At 38.3% G+C, this 19,048-nt stretch overlaps 1 protein-coding gene across 1 annotated transcript; it reads left to right on the top strand.

Annotated features, from left to right (window-relative positions):
• Positions 1 to 5,076: 5,076 nt before the first annotated feature.
• On the top strand, positions 5,077 to 13,427 carry LOC306894974 (E3 ubiquitin-protein ligase TRIM21-like). The gene is made up of 7 exons (XM_079457846.1): positions 5,077 to 5,133; positions 8,778 to 9,355; positions 9,572 to 9,667; positions 9,766 to 9,996; positions 11,368 to 11,509; positions 11,804 to 11,830; positions 11,921 to 13,427. The coding sequence occupies exons 2-7, from the start codon at positions 8,801 to 8,803 to the stop codon at positions 12,601 to 12,603; spliced, it is 1,734 nt and encodes a 577-aa protein (XP_079313972.1). The 5' UTR covers positions 5,077 to 5,133; positions 8,778 to 8,800; the 3' UTR covers positions 12,604 to 13,427.
• Positions 13,428 to 19,048: the final 5,621 nt, after the last annotated feature.

Here is a 19,048-nt window from a genome sequence, read left to right as displayed (position 1 = left end):
ATTTCTACATTACACAGTATTTTTGTACTGCACAACAGTAGAGTTTCAAATATTCAAAGCTGCAACAGTCAAATAAAAACATAAACAAAAGTTAAGATTATATTGATTAGATACATAATGCGTGTTTTGTTTATGCATATTTATTTTACATTTAAATGTTAAGTTACAATATTTATTTATATTATAATCTGTGCAAGCATTGCCTTTGGTGACGTTGCAGGGCATTTTAACTAAACCTTTTTTTGTCAGTGAAGTCCACTTCAACGGATATCCTGTGCTCAGGGAGTAGGGAACAGTGAACACTGCGTAGGAACCCTATCTAATTGAACACAGCTATAGTCATCAAACTCAGTCATGACTCCCAGCATGCATTGGAGTTGATCTACTTATCTGAATGAGTCGCATTAATAATTACAGCTTGATACCTATTACAAACAGTAACCAACAACAACTTTAGTTCTAAACACCTGTTTTGTTATTAATGCACAAGTTTTTTAGGAGTTAAGAGCCCTACTAAAGCAAACACTGATTACTAAAATTGTGATTTGTTAAAATATCAAAATTTTTCAACATTACTTGCAGGTGAAAAAATGATAAGGATCCAATGCAACTAACATCGACAAATTAACTATTTTTTCACCTGCTCTTTTGCTATCAAGTACTTATACCTACATTTTTTTAATTTTCACAAGCCAAGAATGAGTCAAAATTAACAACATATTTTACCAGGCAGGTTCAAACATCGATCATAGAATAAAAGACGGATGTAGTATAATTTATCAGAGCGATCAGCAAGATGTCAAAGCTATAATGTCATACCTGTCAAAACACACACAGCAATTGTTTGGGAAGTTCTAGTTACAGAATGCTTTCTTGTGCCTTTGTCAGGCCACGTTATACAGATGAGACAGAAGATTAATAAAAGTCTCAAAGTTCCCATGACCTCAGGGCACTCAACTACAGTGACACACTACAAAAACTTGATGACTTCACGCCTCAGGTAGACCGGACCCACCCGAGACTGTGGGCCTGGTTGGGACTGGGGAACTGGTACGGAGTGGGTGGCCGACACTCCAGACGCTTGAGCGGGACGGGGGAGATATCTAACGAATGCCTCCTTGTGGCGTATCACCTCCCGGAACCTGGTGACAATGGTATTATCCGCATCACCAAGCAGTCCAGAAAGCGTGATTGGGGCATCAAGGAGGAACGCACGGTCCCGGTCCTTGATGCCTGTGAGGTTCAGCCACAGGTGTCTCTCCATGGTCACTAAAGCAGCCATAGAATGGGCAATGGCACGGTGCCCCGGCGTAGTTCTGCGAATGCCGTTTTGTCAATCACCCCGTCAGTGCTCATGTCGTGCAGCAAATCAGCCTGGTATGCCTGCAGAACCACCATGGTGTGCAGGGCAGCACCAGCCTGACCAGCTACCTGAAAAGCCTTCCCCAGAGGGCTTTTTCAGAGATTGAATCCAATCCAATCCAACCATCGTGTACCCCCGTGGTCTCGCGCCAACAACAGTCTAATAAATTGATATTGAAATCACAAAAACACTAGAGGAATGAGGTCTCTGCCATGACCGAGATACCTCGGCGTGGAGATCCCGACTTTTGGGTTCGTCCCCTTGGCCCCCGACAGATACCTGTCTGCTAGTTTTCAGTGCTTGTGGGTCTCTTGTTCCTGCGGTCAGTCGAGCTTAAGACGGTTGACTGAATTCGTCACCGCCCCAAGCTCGTCCAACGTTTTTGCGTCGCCAGAGGAACGCCCCAAAGCAGAGCTCTCCAAACCCACAGAAACTAGGAATGTCTCGTCCTCCGCCCTATCCGAAGAAGTGCCGGGGCATTATATACAACAAGCCCTACTTTTCGTTACACTATGTCTTGACGCTTTCGCTATGTAAAAACACACATGCACACAAAGCGGTCCTTGAAGACAAAAGAACCTGAAGACAAAAAACAAATAGTTTTTGCCGTGTTTGACGTGCTTCACAACTGGTCGAACAAAGCATTTGAAACGCAGCATTGAGAGTAGCTTTTGATAGGGAACAGAAAACACAGCTGGTTACACTGGTTAAGCTTGAAATGCATGGTTGATATATCAGTAGATACAGTAAGGTGTAATTCAGGGTAAACACTGCTTACTAAGCAGATTGCATTTACATTTACATTTATTCATTTGGCAGACGCTTTTAAGTAGTTTACAAGTAGTTTTTTTTTACAGTGGCACATTACTGCAGAACAATCAGGGGTGAGGTGCCTTGCTCAAGGGCACTTCAGTCATGACCTGCTGGCACTGAGATTTGAACTGGCAACCTTCTGATCACAAACCCAACGCTCTAACCATTAGGCCACAACTGACCACTGACCAGATTGCTGTAGGCTTCATGCAATATTATAGCTCTGTACACATAAAAAATCTAGAATAAAAGACATAGCACTGTAGACATATGTAATGAACTTTACTTTGAATAAATATGTCATAATATTTAAATAAAACATTGAACACATGGATATACTGTATAGGTAACATTATGTAATTAATCCTACTGTGGAACATAGGCTTTTTTTCAAGCACTTTAATGCAATAGTTAGATGAGGTATTATAAGCCATTGACTAACTTATGGTCTCTCTTATCTGAATTTTGTGTTCATCTATTCAAAACTAGAATGTGTTTGGACCCAGTGCAGACAGCTCAGCTATTGCAGCAGGGTCAAGTGTCATAGAGGTAGGAAGACAGAAGAGAGATATACCCTGACACAGTTGCTGCCAGTTTCTAATGTCATACACACACCTTTACACAACACACACACGCATGCACATGCAGCACACACTAGCAACACTTCAGCTTACTTTAATTCATGAATGTAAATAATAAATTACTTTAAACGATTTAAAAAGGTAAAATCTGTTGGCACACACTAGGGCTGCAGCTATCGATTATTTCGGTAATCGAGTATTCTACTGATTTGTTCACCGATTAATCAGGTATTCGGATAATAAAAGCTTTTTCTTTATATAAAAGCTTTAAATGTTACTGCTGAAATTGCATACATTAATAACTGTGAAAAGTTAACAAATTGAATACATTACACTACCATATTACATTCAAAGTGCAATATAATACAAATGTATAAATAAGAAACATTAATAAAAATAGAAAGAATAATTTCAAAGGTCAAACTTCAAACTAACTTCAGCTTATGCATGGTGCATTTAGTTTATCTAAATTAGTTTTAGTTTATTAAAAAAATTTTAAATAGCGGCCTTTTATTTTGGCAGGTTGTCTGAAGACGGTTATTTTTAAGTATGTCTGTTTCTTCACTCAAACAATAAAATGTTGAATGTGATATAAACTCTCAGAACAGTCCTGGAGATGAAGTTTGTGTGTTCGTGTCCTCATGAAGCGCAGACGAAGACAAATCCACGTTAAACTATGCAGTTCATTCACTCAGACACGCAGATGGCATGTGTAAAAAACAGGATTCGGCATCCACTAGTCCGCATCTAGTTTGCAGCCCCATATACCACAGGCACGTGTAAGATGTCTGCTAAAGATCTGGAGATCTGGAAAACATCTGCTGTGTAAAAAAATCTGCTTAACATCTTAGAAAGAGCTGTTGCACATCCATTCTAAATCATAAACATCTTTCAGACGTCTTCCAAAGGTCTATATTACATCTGACACCAGACGTCCCCGATATGTGGTGCAGATGAGCAAACAGCATCTGCCAGATGTACGTGTGCTATCAAGGGCCGGGAAAACAAGTTTCGCTCGCAAAAAAGACTAAAACTAATTCAAATAGCAGTTCACCATTTCAATAAGCTATCACTTCTTTATCAGCATGAGAAATACAAGTGAGCGTGTGAAAAGACTAAAATGCATGCGTCTCACTGTGTGAATGTGTGAGACTCGAGAGCCCTGTAACATGTATAAAGTCTAGCGGGATATGCGTTAGTAATAATGGTCCGTGTGTACTGTAGTTAAATCAATTAAACAAAGCTTTGAGGCAACAAAAATTGTTGGTGGAATCAGTACAGCCAGAAAACTCTGGTCTTCCAGTACCAATGCTGTGTGGAAGGATGCTATGGTAGGCCTAGGAGAGACAGAAAGGAGTGTGGTAGAGGTAGGAAAAACAGTGACACACAAATGTACTTTGGGTTTATAATTAATGGATGGTGTGGCTACAGTGCCACGGCTGAATTTTTGTCCCAGTCCGCCCCGTTGATATTTTGTAACGCATTACAAAGTGGATTCCTTAAGCGAAATGTCACATTTTTGCACAGTGAATGTGGGTTGTGTACCTACGTAAAGAATTGATATCCATATGTCACGGTTATTGAATGCAAACCAGTGAGGGATTTAATTGAGTACTCTGAATGATCTTGTTTTTTTTATTTCAATTGAAAGAAAGGCCTACCATTTATTTGGGGAAACTTTATTAAAAGCATTGCACTATAGCACAAACCCTATTACTGTAAACCTATTACAGTGATCGCCATCTCCAGAGGGCCGAACCAAAATGTTCTGATGTACAGTTGGCCTATATTGAGCATCAACAGAAATACATTTTACATTTATGCATTTGGCAGACCCTTTTATCCAAAGCGTCTTACATTGCATAATCCCATACATTGGTTTCTAAGTATGTGCAATCCCCTGGGATCGAACCCTCGACGTCACACGCTTACCACTGAGCTACAGGAAAGCTACTAATATAGGAAATACTAATTATATTAAAAGTGAGATGGTGTTACATCAAGTTCTATTTTTGTGTGACCAACAGACAAAATATAAACATCTTTTTTTAGAGTTGAGATATATTGATAATTGATAAAGTTTTGAAACACAGACTAGATGGTTTTCAGAAATTAAAATGTAATGTTATTTTGTACATTGATGTTAAAATAATGTTAAAATGACGGAAGTTGTCTAAGGATAAGCAGGTATTGTTGATCGGGGGTGGATACACACCTAAAAATCCTGACCTGAAATATGCAAACCACTGTGGATAGTCAGCCAATGGCGTTTGTGCTGTGAAATGAATGTTAAAATTGGGGTGGTTACTGTGAGGAAATGAAAGAAGAGAGACAGATACGGCATACACTGAAGAAAAGATTCACTTCTTTGGAAAGGTAAGTCTTATTTATGATCCTTTATGTGTGACTTTTACTGAAGTACATTGAGATATGTAAAAGAATCAACAGGTCTTCATTCCCTGGACTGCTGTGTCAAATGGTCAAACTTAATCTCTAAAACGGATGTACTGATTTAAATCTTCAGTAGATAATCCAAATATCTTTCTCTGTATTCATCTGAACAAAGAAATTTAAAACAGATCTGGAAGATGGAATATCTTCGGTAGTCCTAGATAATAAGTCATTATGTTTCGTTAATATCTCGTTATTTTGAAGCAATAAGATGTCGTTTCATGATAAACTCTCATTATTTAAAGGTAATACTGATATATATTGCAGGAGTGATTGACAGCACAATTCACTTATAGGTGTTGGTTTCTAATTCACTTATGAAAATGTGGATCAACCCAGTGCAAGTGGTTGAAGTCAGGATATGATCGTATTCCACCTTATCTTGCACAATATAAGCAACTTGTTGTGTATAGGACGACTTTGCACGATAGTAAAAACAGCATTGTTATTTATCTTTAACCTTCAACATGGTCATAAGACATTTTGATTAATTATAAATGTTCTGTTTGTTGTATTTTATTAACACTGTCGTGTAGTATTCTAGAACAGTATTGGATCAGCGTCGTTTATGTTTTGTGACATAGTTTTATGAAAACCAAATATGATTTTATGATCAAATTAATCTTAATTTTAGCTTGCCTTATGTCAAATGCAAAACAACTCACTAAGCCATTGGTTTCATAATGCTAAGGTAACGTTTAGATACAAAAACCTGGCAAATGATTATTTGTCACTAACATTTGCCCATATTTAATTTTAGTGCTAATGCTTTCCATAATGTGCACATAAGAAACAGGAGACAAGGAACAAAACACATAGAACACAAAAACATAGTAAAAGAATACCATAATAAATGCAATAATATTGTATAGATATTCAGTTGATATTTAACATTGTGAACAGCTGTGTCAATAGGATTGTAAAGCTGCTGTATTCATAGTTATATTAAGAAACTTTGTGTCTTGAAATATCTTGAGAGAAAGCAGGCTCAACCGGGAGTACCAGTTCTTTTCTGGCACATAACTGATAATAAGATTGCAAAAGGTTACTAGGACAGAATATTAGGCTGTGTTTACATTTGTCATTAACATGCGACCTTATCTGGATGTTGTCCACATACAAATTGAACAAAGACAAGCGTAAATGCGCTTTTGATCGGAATGTTAATGTTAACTCAATCCTTCCAGTTCATCTATATTTACCTGTACAAATTCACAAAAACCCGCCCGCTATCATTATTCTCTCGTCCGTCCGAAGCCTGTCAGACTGCTGGAGAAGGGTCTGGCGGCACTTGCACTCTCAAACTTGCACTCTCAGACACCTTTGCTTCCTATGCAAGAGATGTCACGTGCATTCGACAGTTGCACTCTTCGCGCACTGCTTGCGAGCCACGCCATTTTCAATAGACAAGCACAAGATCATCTTGTGGTCATTTCCGTAAGTTTAAATATAAATGTTTTGTCCATGTATGACAGTATATTATTTCATTTAAAAAGCCAGTGAGTGGCATTTGGAGCAGTCAAGTGAGCTGCTTGGGTCGGATCAGCTGCTCAAAGTACTCTGAAACATCTTGGTCCTCCATGCAGAGGCCATTGACAAATAAGGCAGAATTTTCTGACAAAATTGCAGCTCTGGAACCCCTACAGTTTTTCCTCACTGAAATTCACAGGCATTTTCTGATAATTTACAAGTCTCATGGCCTAGTGGAAAGTGTTTGTGAGCCTGAGCGCTCTAGGACCCTGGGCTTAGTGACGTAGGAGGAAATTTATGAATTTTGCCACTTGAAATAAAACGACAGAGCAAGAATACAATGGCAAAATAGTTTTTTTCCAGATGCAGCGTACAATATTAACAGCAATAATGACATTCAGTCATTCTGAACAAATGAATTAAAAGACTGTATTAACCACTATGTTGTTGAACCAATGTGGTTCAAACAACAGATGAGGGACAAGGTTATTTCTCGGAAACAGTCGTGGGTAGCTAGTTCAAACGATGCGTCTTACTATGGTGGTTGACCAGCAATGTGGTGTTGTTCAGAAAAATTAACCCACCATGATCGGCGGAGGCTCAAACACGAGAACACGCAATTTATATGAACGCCTTATGAAAACAAAGGTGAGGGTATCAGCAAAGACATTGAAAATCGATTTGATAAGCGACTGGATGAAACAAATCGTTCACTTCGTAGGACGAAATACAGCCCTTTCGTGGGAACTGACGTTGTCGTTTATGCTACCAGAGAAAGCAGTTATAGCATAAGGAATCTGGCAGGTCGTTTGTCCAATTGGGACGGAATATGGGATCAACTTCTCTTTAAATATGTTGTGTCCGCCTCGGTATCAACAAAAACCTTCTTTAAGTTTCCCCATTTAGGAATCCTTTTGTGCAAACGACCAGTTTTGGAGGACGACTAGCGTGTAGTTATTTTTAATGTCACGTGAGCGAGCTGTTGTGTTTACTATGGCAGTGCTACTGAAAAATATTGAGTGAAGGTGGTAAGGCGATTTAACTATATATTGGGTTAGCTCTTGATTTGATAGGATGGAGGACGTAATAGCTAATGGCTGGCAGCTGCGTAAGGATTTGCACGTGCTCCTCCCGACCGTTGTTAATAAAACATCTTTAAGGTCACTAATCATTTTAATAACTCCGGATTGGTAGTACAAACAATTGTAGCCTGTATCTGATTCTGACCGTGGTCCACTGTCTCGATCTCAACATGACTGTGTCAACATTGAAATAACAATTGTCTGAAGATCCGATCTGCCTGTTCAGATCACAGAGACCCCACGTTAATGACAAATATAAACGCAGTCTTATTCTAATTCTTATTGTTTGCTGTGCTAATGGTAGGGGTTGGTTTCCTATTATTATTTTTGTGTAATGCAGTGACTTATATAGTGTTTGTGTTACTGCCAAGCTAGGTAGCACTTTGCTCCGCCCACGTAATCAAGAGCCAATCAGGACGTGCTCACGGACTTTACGTGGCACCTGTGCCCAGAGTCTTTGCACTTTGTTTGGTGGACCATGTAGGGGACTGTGGTGTTTTCCTTCTGTGTTTCTGTGTACGTGCATGATTATGTGATGTTAAGATTTTTTTATGTCCAAGTTGGAAGATTTATTTGCCTGTTCCATTATTTCCAAGTTTGTTGTGTGCATTTGATATTCTTTAGATGTCTTTGGGGTGTCCGTGTACTGAATACTTCTTTGTGGTATTTCTTATTCTCTTTAGAGACCACACACACATTAACGAACACAATATGTGCTGGGATATGTAATAAAATGTACAACTTCATCTGACTAGACTAGATTTGTTCTCAGCGACAATCCCATTGGTTTCAAGCCAGTTATCAATGAATTCCTGAAATTCTACAGAATATTCACATATAGCATATTTTGTATCAGTAATCCTCTATAAATTGAAATGCTTCTCGGTTTGAAATGAAGTATTTTTTGACATTTTGCAGGTACATGTGAAAAATATAAAATGCATTGTTTAAAACACGTCTCCAACAGGTTTTTTTTACACAAGCCACTATTATTAATATTATTATTCAAATCCTCAGGTGTAAACTCAGACCTAATCACCATGGCTACAGCTGTAGATATCCCTCACAACCTTCAGTGTCCCATCTGTAACAACCTGTTTAAAGATCCGGTCACCACTGGCTGTGGACACAGCTTTTGCCAGCGCTGTCTGTACAAGCACATATTCAAGAGTGGTCAACAATGCCCTCACTGTAAGGAGCCTGTCCCCACCAAACCCAGCGTGAACGCTGCTCTCAAAACCCTTCTGCAAGAGTTTCACCAGGTGAAGATGGCCGATATGAGTCTCTGCACGGGAGAGAGAGGTGAGATCCCCTGCAACGTCTGTGAGAAAAACCGACCGTTTAAAGCTGTGAAGTCCTGCTTGACCTGTTTGCTCTCGTACTGTGAGCGCCATCTGAAGGACCATCAGTCTTTGGAGAGCCACAGGTTTCATAAACTGGTGAGTCCGGTGGAGAGACTGGAAGAGATGGCGTGTCGTGTCCACGGCAGACCTCTGGAGCTCTACTGCAAACTGGACAAGCGCTTGATCTGCACCTTATGTGTGAAGACCGGTGAAGATGTCATATCTGTGGAGACAGAGAGAAAGAGGAGAGAGGTATAAACCTTTTATAGAAATGTCCACATGTGAATATTGAATTTATCTTGTTTTAATGAAATGATAATTTAAAGTAAATTCAAGTAAAATAAAAAGCCTAATCTACTGTATAAAATACAATCAGCACAAAATGTGGCTCTAACACTGCTTGGTTACATTCTGATGGGGCTTTTAAACTGTATCAATGTACTCAGACAGTTTGGTGTGTTTCTGCAGGCCGAAGAGCAAAATACTATTGAAGGATTGAAAAGCATGATAAACCAGAATGAAAACAAACTTCAGGAACTTCAAAACATTGTCACAAAATACCAGGTTAGTGTATTTCTTTGAAATTCATATATATATATTTATATTTCTGAGAGTGAATCTATAAACAGACACAGAATGATCAGTCGCTTCTCTTCTCACAGGCTCATATAGACGGAGAGCAGAGGGAGATAAAGGAGGTCTTTGCTGAAGTGATGGATGTTGTGAGGAGAGCTGAGGAGGAGCTGCTGACTCCTCTGGAGGATGGAAGAAGATGCCTTGAGAAGATGGCAGTGAAAACCCAGCAGATACAAAAGGAAACCCTGAGGTATAAAGAAATCATCGATCAGTTGAACCAAAATAAGAAAGAGGAAGATGACATCGTCTTTCTCCAGGTCAGTGACTATTTCTGTATTTTGTGCATTTTTTGAAATAGTTCACTATTTACTCAAACTCATCCTAGATGTGCGTTGAATGATTCGTCACGTATATTTTCACTTGACCATTATGAGACACTTTCGTCATGCATGAGGTCGTAAGTCAAGTTGGAATTCGACTGCCATAAACACGCTTAAGAACAGAAACAGACCTGTCATTTGTTGGATTTGCTTTGGTAGAGGCTGCTGGAAGGTGAATTAATGAAATGGAAAGACCCCTGTTGTTTCTTTGCTTCTTTATTATTTCTTCATTACTCATTGACTATTGCGCCATACTTCTGCTTTTTTAGTTTGCATTTATGAATGCAATTGCAAATGTATTTTGTTTATATTCAGTGAAAAAAAAGAATATATACAGTTGAATCAAGGTTCAAATTAACTGAAGATTTTGATCAGACTGGTTATTTTCTAATCAAAACATCAATAAGAGCTTTTTACTTGGCAAATGACCCTGTTATAAGGGGGATAATCCACAGCTAGCTTCTGCATCGTGTCTGGTGTTTCTTCACCTCCACATAAACATCCTTTAATCCATAGCTAGCCGCATACTAATACTAATATTAGTTCATTATATTAATATAATATTAAAATTATAATATTAGTGTTATGATGTATAGGACAGAACCCAAGCGCAGGCAGCTGTTTGCTAAATAATAACTCTTTATTAAAACAAAGACCCACGATGGGGAAAATATGAACAAAATCAAGACTAGACTGAAAACTAAAACTTCCCACAAGGGGGACAAAACAACAGGGTAATCAGAATAATAAATAAACTATAAGTCCACAAACTTTGAAACAGCAACACGGTAACTCCAATGGAAGGCCGGGTATCAAGACAGACAAAGGTGGGTAAACGTGAGGAATGAACCGACAAGGGACAGAGGGAAACTGGGACTTGATAAAGGGAAACACTGACGAGGACTGATGACACAGGGAGAGTGGCGGCAGGTGACATGGATGAAACACTAAAGGAAAGCTAACAGGAGGATTGCACGAGGCAGGTGAGGGGAATGAAACACTAAGGGAAAGATGGACCAGGGCTGGTGACAAGACTAACACTAATGGGCCACTAACAGGGAAACAAGGGGGCGGGGCTAAAGGACGCCGGAGAGAGAGCATGGCGTGACAAACTAAAACAATGCTCTTTCTCCACAGAAAACACATGATCCTGCCACAAGACTCGAAAACCAAGACAAGGAGAGGCAGGATCATGACAATTAGTATTAGTATATTAGCCATATTAATGCACTATTCATGTAAGAATTAAAAAAGGAATACTATAAGCAGGTCAACTCTGTAATGTTGTGATGATTTTCTCTCTTTCAGTCATATCCTTCTGTACCTGCTGAATTCAAACATGATTTAACAGTTTCTATTGACACTGAACTGAAGTTTGGCTCCATGAGAAATATAAACTCAACAACATTGGCTTCTATTAGGACTCAGCTGGAGAAGCTTTGCCCTTCTGGTGAGATTTTATGTTTTTGAGTAGTGATGTAATGAGTGGGGTTACTAAAGCAAGCACCACTGATAGTATCATGACATTTTCAAAGTACCTCCCAGAAACAAATAATGAAAAATATTAATATACAATTCAGCCAAAACATTATGACTACCTGACATATGCAGACAATATTCATTTTTTCTGCGGCTGCTCATAATGTTTTGGCTCATCAGTGCATATATTATAAAATACCATCTGATCATTAATAACATCACTGTGCCACTGTAAGAATAAAGTCTTTTAACTTTTTGGTTTCAGAAATTAGAAGAATTCAGAGGTTTTCAGGTATGTATAAGAAGAACACATTTCTGAACTGCTACATTGGTTTATTAAGCTCTCAAGAATTCCATAAGTGAGATTTTTCTCTTTACACAGTGGATGTGATTCTGGATGCAGACACCGCACATCCAAGTCTGGAAGTGTCTCAGGATGGCAAAACAGTGAGAGTTAAAGAAAACGTTCACGAAAATTTCGATCTGGTGGGTGGAATCCTGGGAAAGCTTCAGATCACATCCGGAAGAGCATTCTGGGTAGTGGAGGTGGGGGAGAAAACGAGTTGGGAACTCGGTGTAGTGAGAGAAAATGCAAATAGGAGAGGTAAAGTCTTCTACAAGCCCAAAGAGGGTTACTGGGCCATCGTGCTCTGCGGTTCAAACCTATATGGAGCTTTTGAAGATCCTCCTATTCAGCTTCATCTCTCCACCAAACCCCTGAAGGTGGGAGTGTTTGTCGACTATGAGGATGCTTTCGTTTCGTTCTATAATATGGACAATCAGTCACATATCTACACTTTCACTCAGTGCGACTTTAATGAAACGCTTCGTCCGTATTTTAACCCTCATCACAAAAAAGATGGTAACAATTCCCAACCACTGATCATAAGTTCTGTCAACCCAGATGACATCTTTATTAGTAGCTGTACTATGTGCAGTAAGGATTACCCCGTGCGCACAAACACACGCAGAAAATTGAGACAATTTCACAGATCTTTTTTGAATATACTATTTATAGGTATATGCATGTGTTTAGGTAAAATTATAATTTGTTTAATTCGGTGAACTACTATAACAGAAAGATGCTCTGAAAGTTCATATTCACTTTTTTTAAGTAATACAACAGTAATATTTGTACATGCATTTAGGAAAAGTTCCAAAAGAATGTTCATGTTCTTGTCATGCTTAGTTTTTCACTTTTGCATGGCTTTGTCACTCATGAAGTTTAATTTAGTTGAAAGTCAACAGGTCTTGTAATGAAAATCTGGTGCTGTCTTAATTTTTTCTGTGGCTGTGTATGTGTACCTATATATAAATACTTTATATACGATAATTATTAGTGCGTGGTGAGTGGATTACTATCTTTTTTGTTTAAGCATCTTTTATCTGTGTTACTTTATGAGAACAATTTAAAAAAGTATTAAAACCAAGTTGTTGACTGTATTGAGTGGTTGACAGAATACGATAGGGTTTTAAAATAAGGGTTAAAATCATGTGTAAGTGACACTTAATATGAATATCTTTTATATGTATTTTCAACAAAGTAACTTTCATTTTCCAGACTAAAGCACTTTTGTACTCCAAAGTTTAAAAAAACCCAAGTTTCAAACCGCATCCAAACTTTAAGTTGTTCCTGTAGTCACCTTATCCTGAAGCTCATGGCCAGGGCCGTAGCTAAGGATTTCTGTGCCCCCTGAGAAGATTTTAGGTGGGCCCCACCGCCCGCCAACTGGTAGTGGGAATATCATTCATTAATATCATTTTGATCCAGTCTATTTCCAGGTAACATAAGATGATAATGTTGTTGTAAACCTTTTCTTTGTTTAAGTTAAATTTTAATAAATGTTACATTAATTTATGAAACATTGTCTTGAATAAATGCATGGTGTAAAAATGAAATATCACTGGTAATCTACAGTTTCTGTGTCTGAAACTTTGTATATATCTTTTTAAATATATCTTTGTAAATATCAATGGCACCGATGTGTCCGGCATATCTAGAAGGGCAGAGCTTTTGAAGGGGGAATTCTGAAGGGAGTATTTCCAATTATTGCTAAGGTTAAGGACCGAGAACAGACAATTTTGTTTATCAACCACACAAGGGAACCTTGAGCAAAAGTTGTGTCATTTTAACAACTAAACGCGTCGTTTTCAATGACTGCATGAGTTTTTGCAGAACCAGAAAATCTATTACAATACCAAACCCTACTCATTATACAGTGGTATGCAAAAGTTAGGAAAATCACTGCATCAGATTGTCACTTGCTGAGCTTTTGAAGCCGCAACTTCATTTTAACACATGTTATACCTTACGGAAACAGAAACATCTCAGTAGTGAATGATTTTTATTGGTCCAACAGAATTTTTTGGTGCATTTAAACAAAAGGAACTCTTACGTACAGGACAGGAAACATGTACAATGAACGAGCACAAGACAATAGACAAGAGGGCATTAAACAGGGAGACTAACAAAGGAGAGAACGATGGGCAGGTGTGGGTAATGAGACACAGGGGGAAAGCTATACTAGGAACGAGAGGGGCGGGGCCAAATGACGAGACTGGAGAGACCGCATATTATGTCCTGATTGACTATAATAGGTTTCTCTCCACATAAAACACGCAAGTCTGTTATGATTCTCTGTGTTCATTTTTAAACCGATTTGGAACAACTCTGTGAGTAATTGACATCATTTAAAATTTTGTTTGAAGTATCCCTTTAAGTCATTACTCAAGATAATTTTATTTTGATTTAATAAATGGTTATTTAATAAACAAATACATTATTATTTCAATATAATATTTTTTTTTTCGTACTTTCGAGATATTAGTTCGGTATTCCTTTGTTGTTGTGACATAGTCTCATTTAGTTTTATGATAAACAAATATGATGTTATGATCAAATTAATCTTCATTTTAGCTTGCCATAAATCAAATGCAAAATAACTCACTAAGCCTTTGGTTTCATAATGCTAAGATAATGTTTAGATGCAAAAACCTGGCAAATGATTATTTGTCACTAACATTTGCCCATATTTAATTTTAGTGCTAATGCTTTCCATAATGTGCACATAGGAAACAGGAGACAAGGAACAAAACACATGGAACACAAAAACATAGTAAAAGAATACCATAATAAATATAAATAGGAAATTTTAAATACAGTACGGACAAATGCAATAATGTTGTATAGATATTCAGTTGATATTTAACATTGTGAACAGCTGTGTCAATAGAATTGTAAAGCTGCTGTATGACATTTACATTTTACATTTATTCATTTGGCTGACGCTTTTATCCAAAGCGACTTACAAGTAGTTTTTTTACAGTGTCACATTACTGCAGAGCAATCAGGGGTAAGGTGCCTTGCTCAAGGGCACTTCAGTCATGACCTGCTGGCACTGAGATTTGAACCAGCAACCTTCTGATCACAAGCCCAACTCTCTAACCAAAACGTTACTAGGACAGAATATTAGGCTGTGTTTACATTTGTCATAAACATGCGACCTTATCTGGGACCCGTTTCAGAAAGCAGGGTAAGTGCAAACTCAGAGTAAGTTAACCCCAGAAAACGGGATACTCTGGGTTTTCAGTTTCAGAACGCGAGGTATATCAAACCCGTGACCGCGGGGTAAGTGAAGCCCGTTTCAGAAATCAAGGTATATTATACTTAGAGTGAGTAACCATAGTAACCTACTCTGTGAACCTAACCTGGTCGGGAGCAGGTTTTATTCCACTAACCCGAGGTTTGTTACAATCTCCGCCCCTTTTAGAAGCGCGAGCGGTTTTGAACTTGCCTACGCCGTTTGTTTTTTCAATCGTTTTCCTTCATCGCGCACAAGTTTATAACACAGACATTAAATGTCCGTTTATTCAGGAACCCGTAGATGAGGAAGCTGCATTCATTTGGAGAGAGTTAAATTTACGTCGGTAGAGAATATATGGTGAAGCCCCGTTTGGATGTTTTATCATATCCGGAGGATTTTTTATTTGAGCGATACAGTTTTTCTTTACAGTCCATTAAATATATTCACAATCTGCTTCATCCTTACATCACAAACCTCTCTCGTGAATGCGCTCTTACATCTGAGCAGATTATTTTTATGGTCACGTTTCTTTGCTAACGGAAGCTTTCTTTATAACACGGGGGATGCAGAACACGTTAGCAAGGCAACTGTATGCAGAGCAGTAAGAAAAGTGTGAATCGCTCTCAAGCACTTTTTATACATTTGTGTTAAGTTTCCTGTGAGAGCCATCAAAGAGGAGTTTCGTAGGATTACAGGTGAATGGTGAACGCCTTTCTGAATAAGCTGATCAAATAAATGTGGTCTTGCTGCCACCTCTGGAAGTAGCTAATAATTCAAATACCCTTAAGGATTTCCCAATGTGATTAAGTGCACATGTAGCCGATCCCACTCGCGCGGTCTTCGAACCGACGTTGGCCCGAATGGGAGACGGGCGCTCTAACGATGAGGGTCAGGGTATATTCTGGCAGTGGCGGCCGGCCAATAGAGGGCGCTAGGGCGCCGCCCCCCTTAAGCCACAAAAAAAAAAAAATTAAAAAAATTAAAACAAAAATAGTAATAATAATGAGAAAAACATCAGTATGTCAATATTTGTGTGTTTTAAATATGGAATGCACCCAGTAATACATGTAAAATATGATACAAAATCATATTTGCAACCTTTCCTCTGCCTGTCTGACCGCTTCATCAGCTCTGGGGCGATAGAGAAAGCGCCCCAAGGAGGCGGGTCTATGTAGCAGTTAAGCCAATTGCTAATTTAAGATATGAATGTATGACATAAAATTTAGCCAATCAGCGTTCTTAAATAGAATCCAAGAAGGGCGATCATTTTATCGCCCCAAGCCCTGATAAAATAAGGACTGGGCTCTAGGGGCGCCATTTTTACTAAACGACAATGGCGAGCGCGGACGTTACTCCTCCAAGACCCAACCCTAACTCGGTGAAATCTCTCCTCCAAGATCCGTTTGAGAGGAGAACTTTGTCGGAGAAAGTTCGGGTGAAAGAGCTGGGCCCAGATCAACCTGACCTCTCAATCAAACAGCAGGCTAGCGAAAAAGGGAAGCAGTATATGCGCGGCTTCTCCCGTAGCTTCACACACACACACACACACGTTTCTTTGTATATAGTTGACCTTAGCATAAAAATCATTCAGTTATATATGGTACTCTAAAAAATGTTAATAGTGTGTTTGCTAATATTACTGTATATATGTTTTGTATCAATTAATTGTTGCAGTTCTGGAGCACATTAACAATTAGTTACATTTAGTTTGATCATAAAATACTTTATGCTATTCTTCCAGTCAAAGGTTTGAGTTCAGCCACTTGATATCCATTTCTATATTATACATCCTTTATACAGTGTAAGAATTCCTATAAACTTTATAATAATTTAATGTTATTGTCCACTTTCCACTCTGTTCTGACAGCATGCATATTGTGTTGCCTATTTACTACCAATGGCACCAACAGCCTTTCCAAAAGATGTTACTTATATGTAGAAATAGTCAATTGTTTACAAGTTCAGTTTAAATGCAAATAAAAGGCTTGTGTTTGTGCATCATGATGTTTATGTTTTTGTGTACGAATGCCTCAACTTTTTAATATTGGCATTAAATATTACTGACTATTTCACTGAGCACTGCTGTCCTGCAGTTTGTGTTAAATTTTATTGCGATGGTTACGGAAACAAAAAAGTATGGCACAGCCCCACCGAGAATATTTTTCACCAGCCGCCACTGTATTCTGGCAAACAGTTTCCCGATCAAGTTTCGCAATCGGCAAAGCAGCTGTAGCACACGCCGTTTTCCAACACACGATGGGTTATTCGCAAAGCAAAACGTACCTGGCCGCCTCCACAGCGCTGTACTATGGATTCGAATAGAAAGCGAGAAGATTAAGACGTAAGAGGCGGGGCAACTGTTTGAAAATTTCAAAATAATGTATGAATGAAAAATGCTAAAGTAGCATGTTAATAAACTGGTGGCATATGGCTTTACGTTCTTATTTCACATTTGAATACTTTGACTTATTTATCAAATCTGTAAAAACTGAACAGCACAATTTCAATGTAGACCTTTTTTTATTATTGTAATGTAAATTAATATATATTTTAATGACTACCACATGCTGAACAATGATGATGGCGCCTGAAATCGTGTTTTTTTGTATAATGTTATCATGTTTGTAATTGTTTTTAATTGCGTTAGTTTGCTGTACTTTTTGTTATTATGGTTAAAATCAAAACGATCCAACTGCAGTGAGAATAACATTTATTGTAAGGCAAAATACAAAAGCATAATTTTCTCTCTCTCTCTGTGTCTCTCTGTCTCTCTCTCTGTGTCTCTCTTTCTCTCTCTCTGTGTCTCTCTCTCTCTCACTCTCACTCTCACTCTCACTCTCACTCTCTCTCTCTCTCTCTCTCTCTCTCTCTCTCTCTCTCTCTCTCTCTCTCTCTCTCTCTCTCTCTCTCTCTCTGTCTCTCTCTCTCTCTCTCTCTCTCTCTCTCTCTGTCTCTCTCTCTGTCTCTCTCTGTATTAAAGGTGCTTTAAGAATTGTGTTGTTTGCTTTGGCTTTTGTTTCAATGGAGTTGTTTAAGCCTATATTGTAAGCAATATGTAGAGTTGTAGGCTATATAGAAGTGCAAAACGAACTTTAAACTGGGGCTATGGAACCTCCCCGCTGTCAGGTGCGATAAGCAGTGACGCGCGCACGTACGTGCACACTGCTGCATAGCACATAAATAATCTACATATTTACATATGGTTGGCGTAAACCACTACAGCTGATTTATGTCATTAAAGATGCCGGTAAACATGCCCCTTATGTGCTATACCACCACTGATCACCAGAGGCAGCGCAGCTGGACTTCCGGTGGACTAAAACGCGCTTGTTTATAAAAATACTTTTTTTGTTTTTGTTTTAATGTGTATTTATTTTCGGCATTTAAACAAATATTGTGCTCTAAGTACCCTGTATCTTTAAGAAATTAAACAGTTACAGTCATCACAATTATTTATTCTACTTAAAGTGATTTATCGTGGTTGGCAATCACATTTTTGGTGCACGAGTGTGGATCACGTAGAGTTTGAATTAAAAGATAAACAAAATTACTTATTTGAAACCCAATATTAAACATTTATTTAAGACAACATGTTATTGTTGCGAAATACATTTTAGATATAAAATTGTCGGGAATTGAGATCATCTGGTGCAGTTCCGAATTTAGCCAGTCATTTGACATTTTGACATTAAACTGCGTTCCCAAATGAGTCCGCTGCTTGAATTCACTAATGATTTACGCAGGCTGTAGCGACAACAACTGTCCTTTCAAGTTTCATATTTTATAATGAAAAAAATGCGAGAGAGAGAGAGATAGAGAGATCATGAAAAATTATGCTTTTGTATTTTGCCTTACAATAAATGTTATTCTCACTGCAGTTGGATCGTTTTGATTTTAACCATAATAACAAAAAATACAGCAAACTA

Source organism: Barbatula barbatula, assembly GCF_947034865.1.
Source record: "Barbatula barbatula genome assembly, chromosome: 1".
In the NCBI taxonomy this organism is placed as follows: domain Eukaryota; kingdom Metazoa; phylum Chordata; class Actinopteri; order Cypriniformes; family Nemacheilidae; genus Barbatula; species Barbatula barbatula.
Note: the sequence above shows the minus strand (reverse complement) of the source record. Positions and strands in the feature narration are given on the sequence as shown.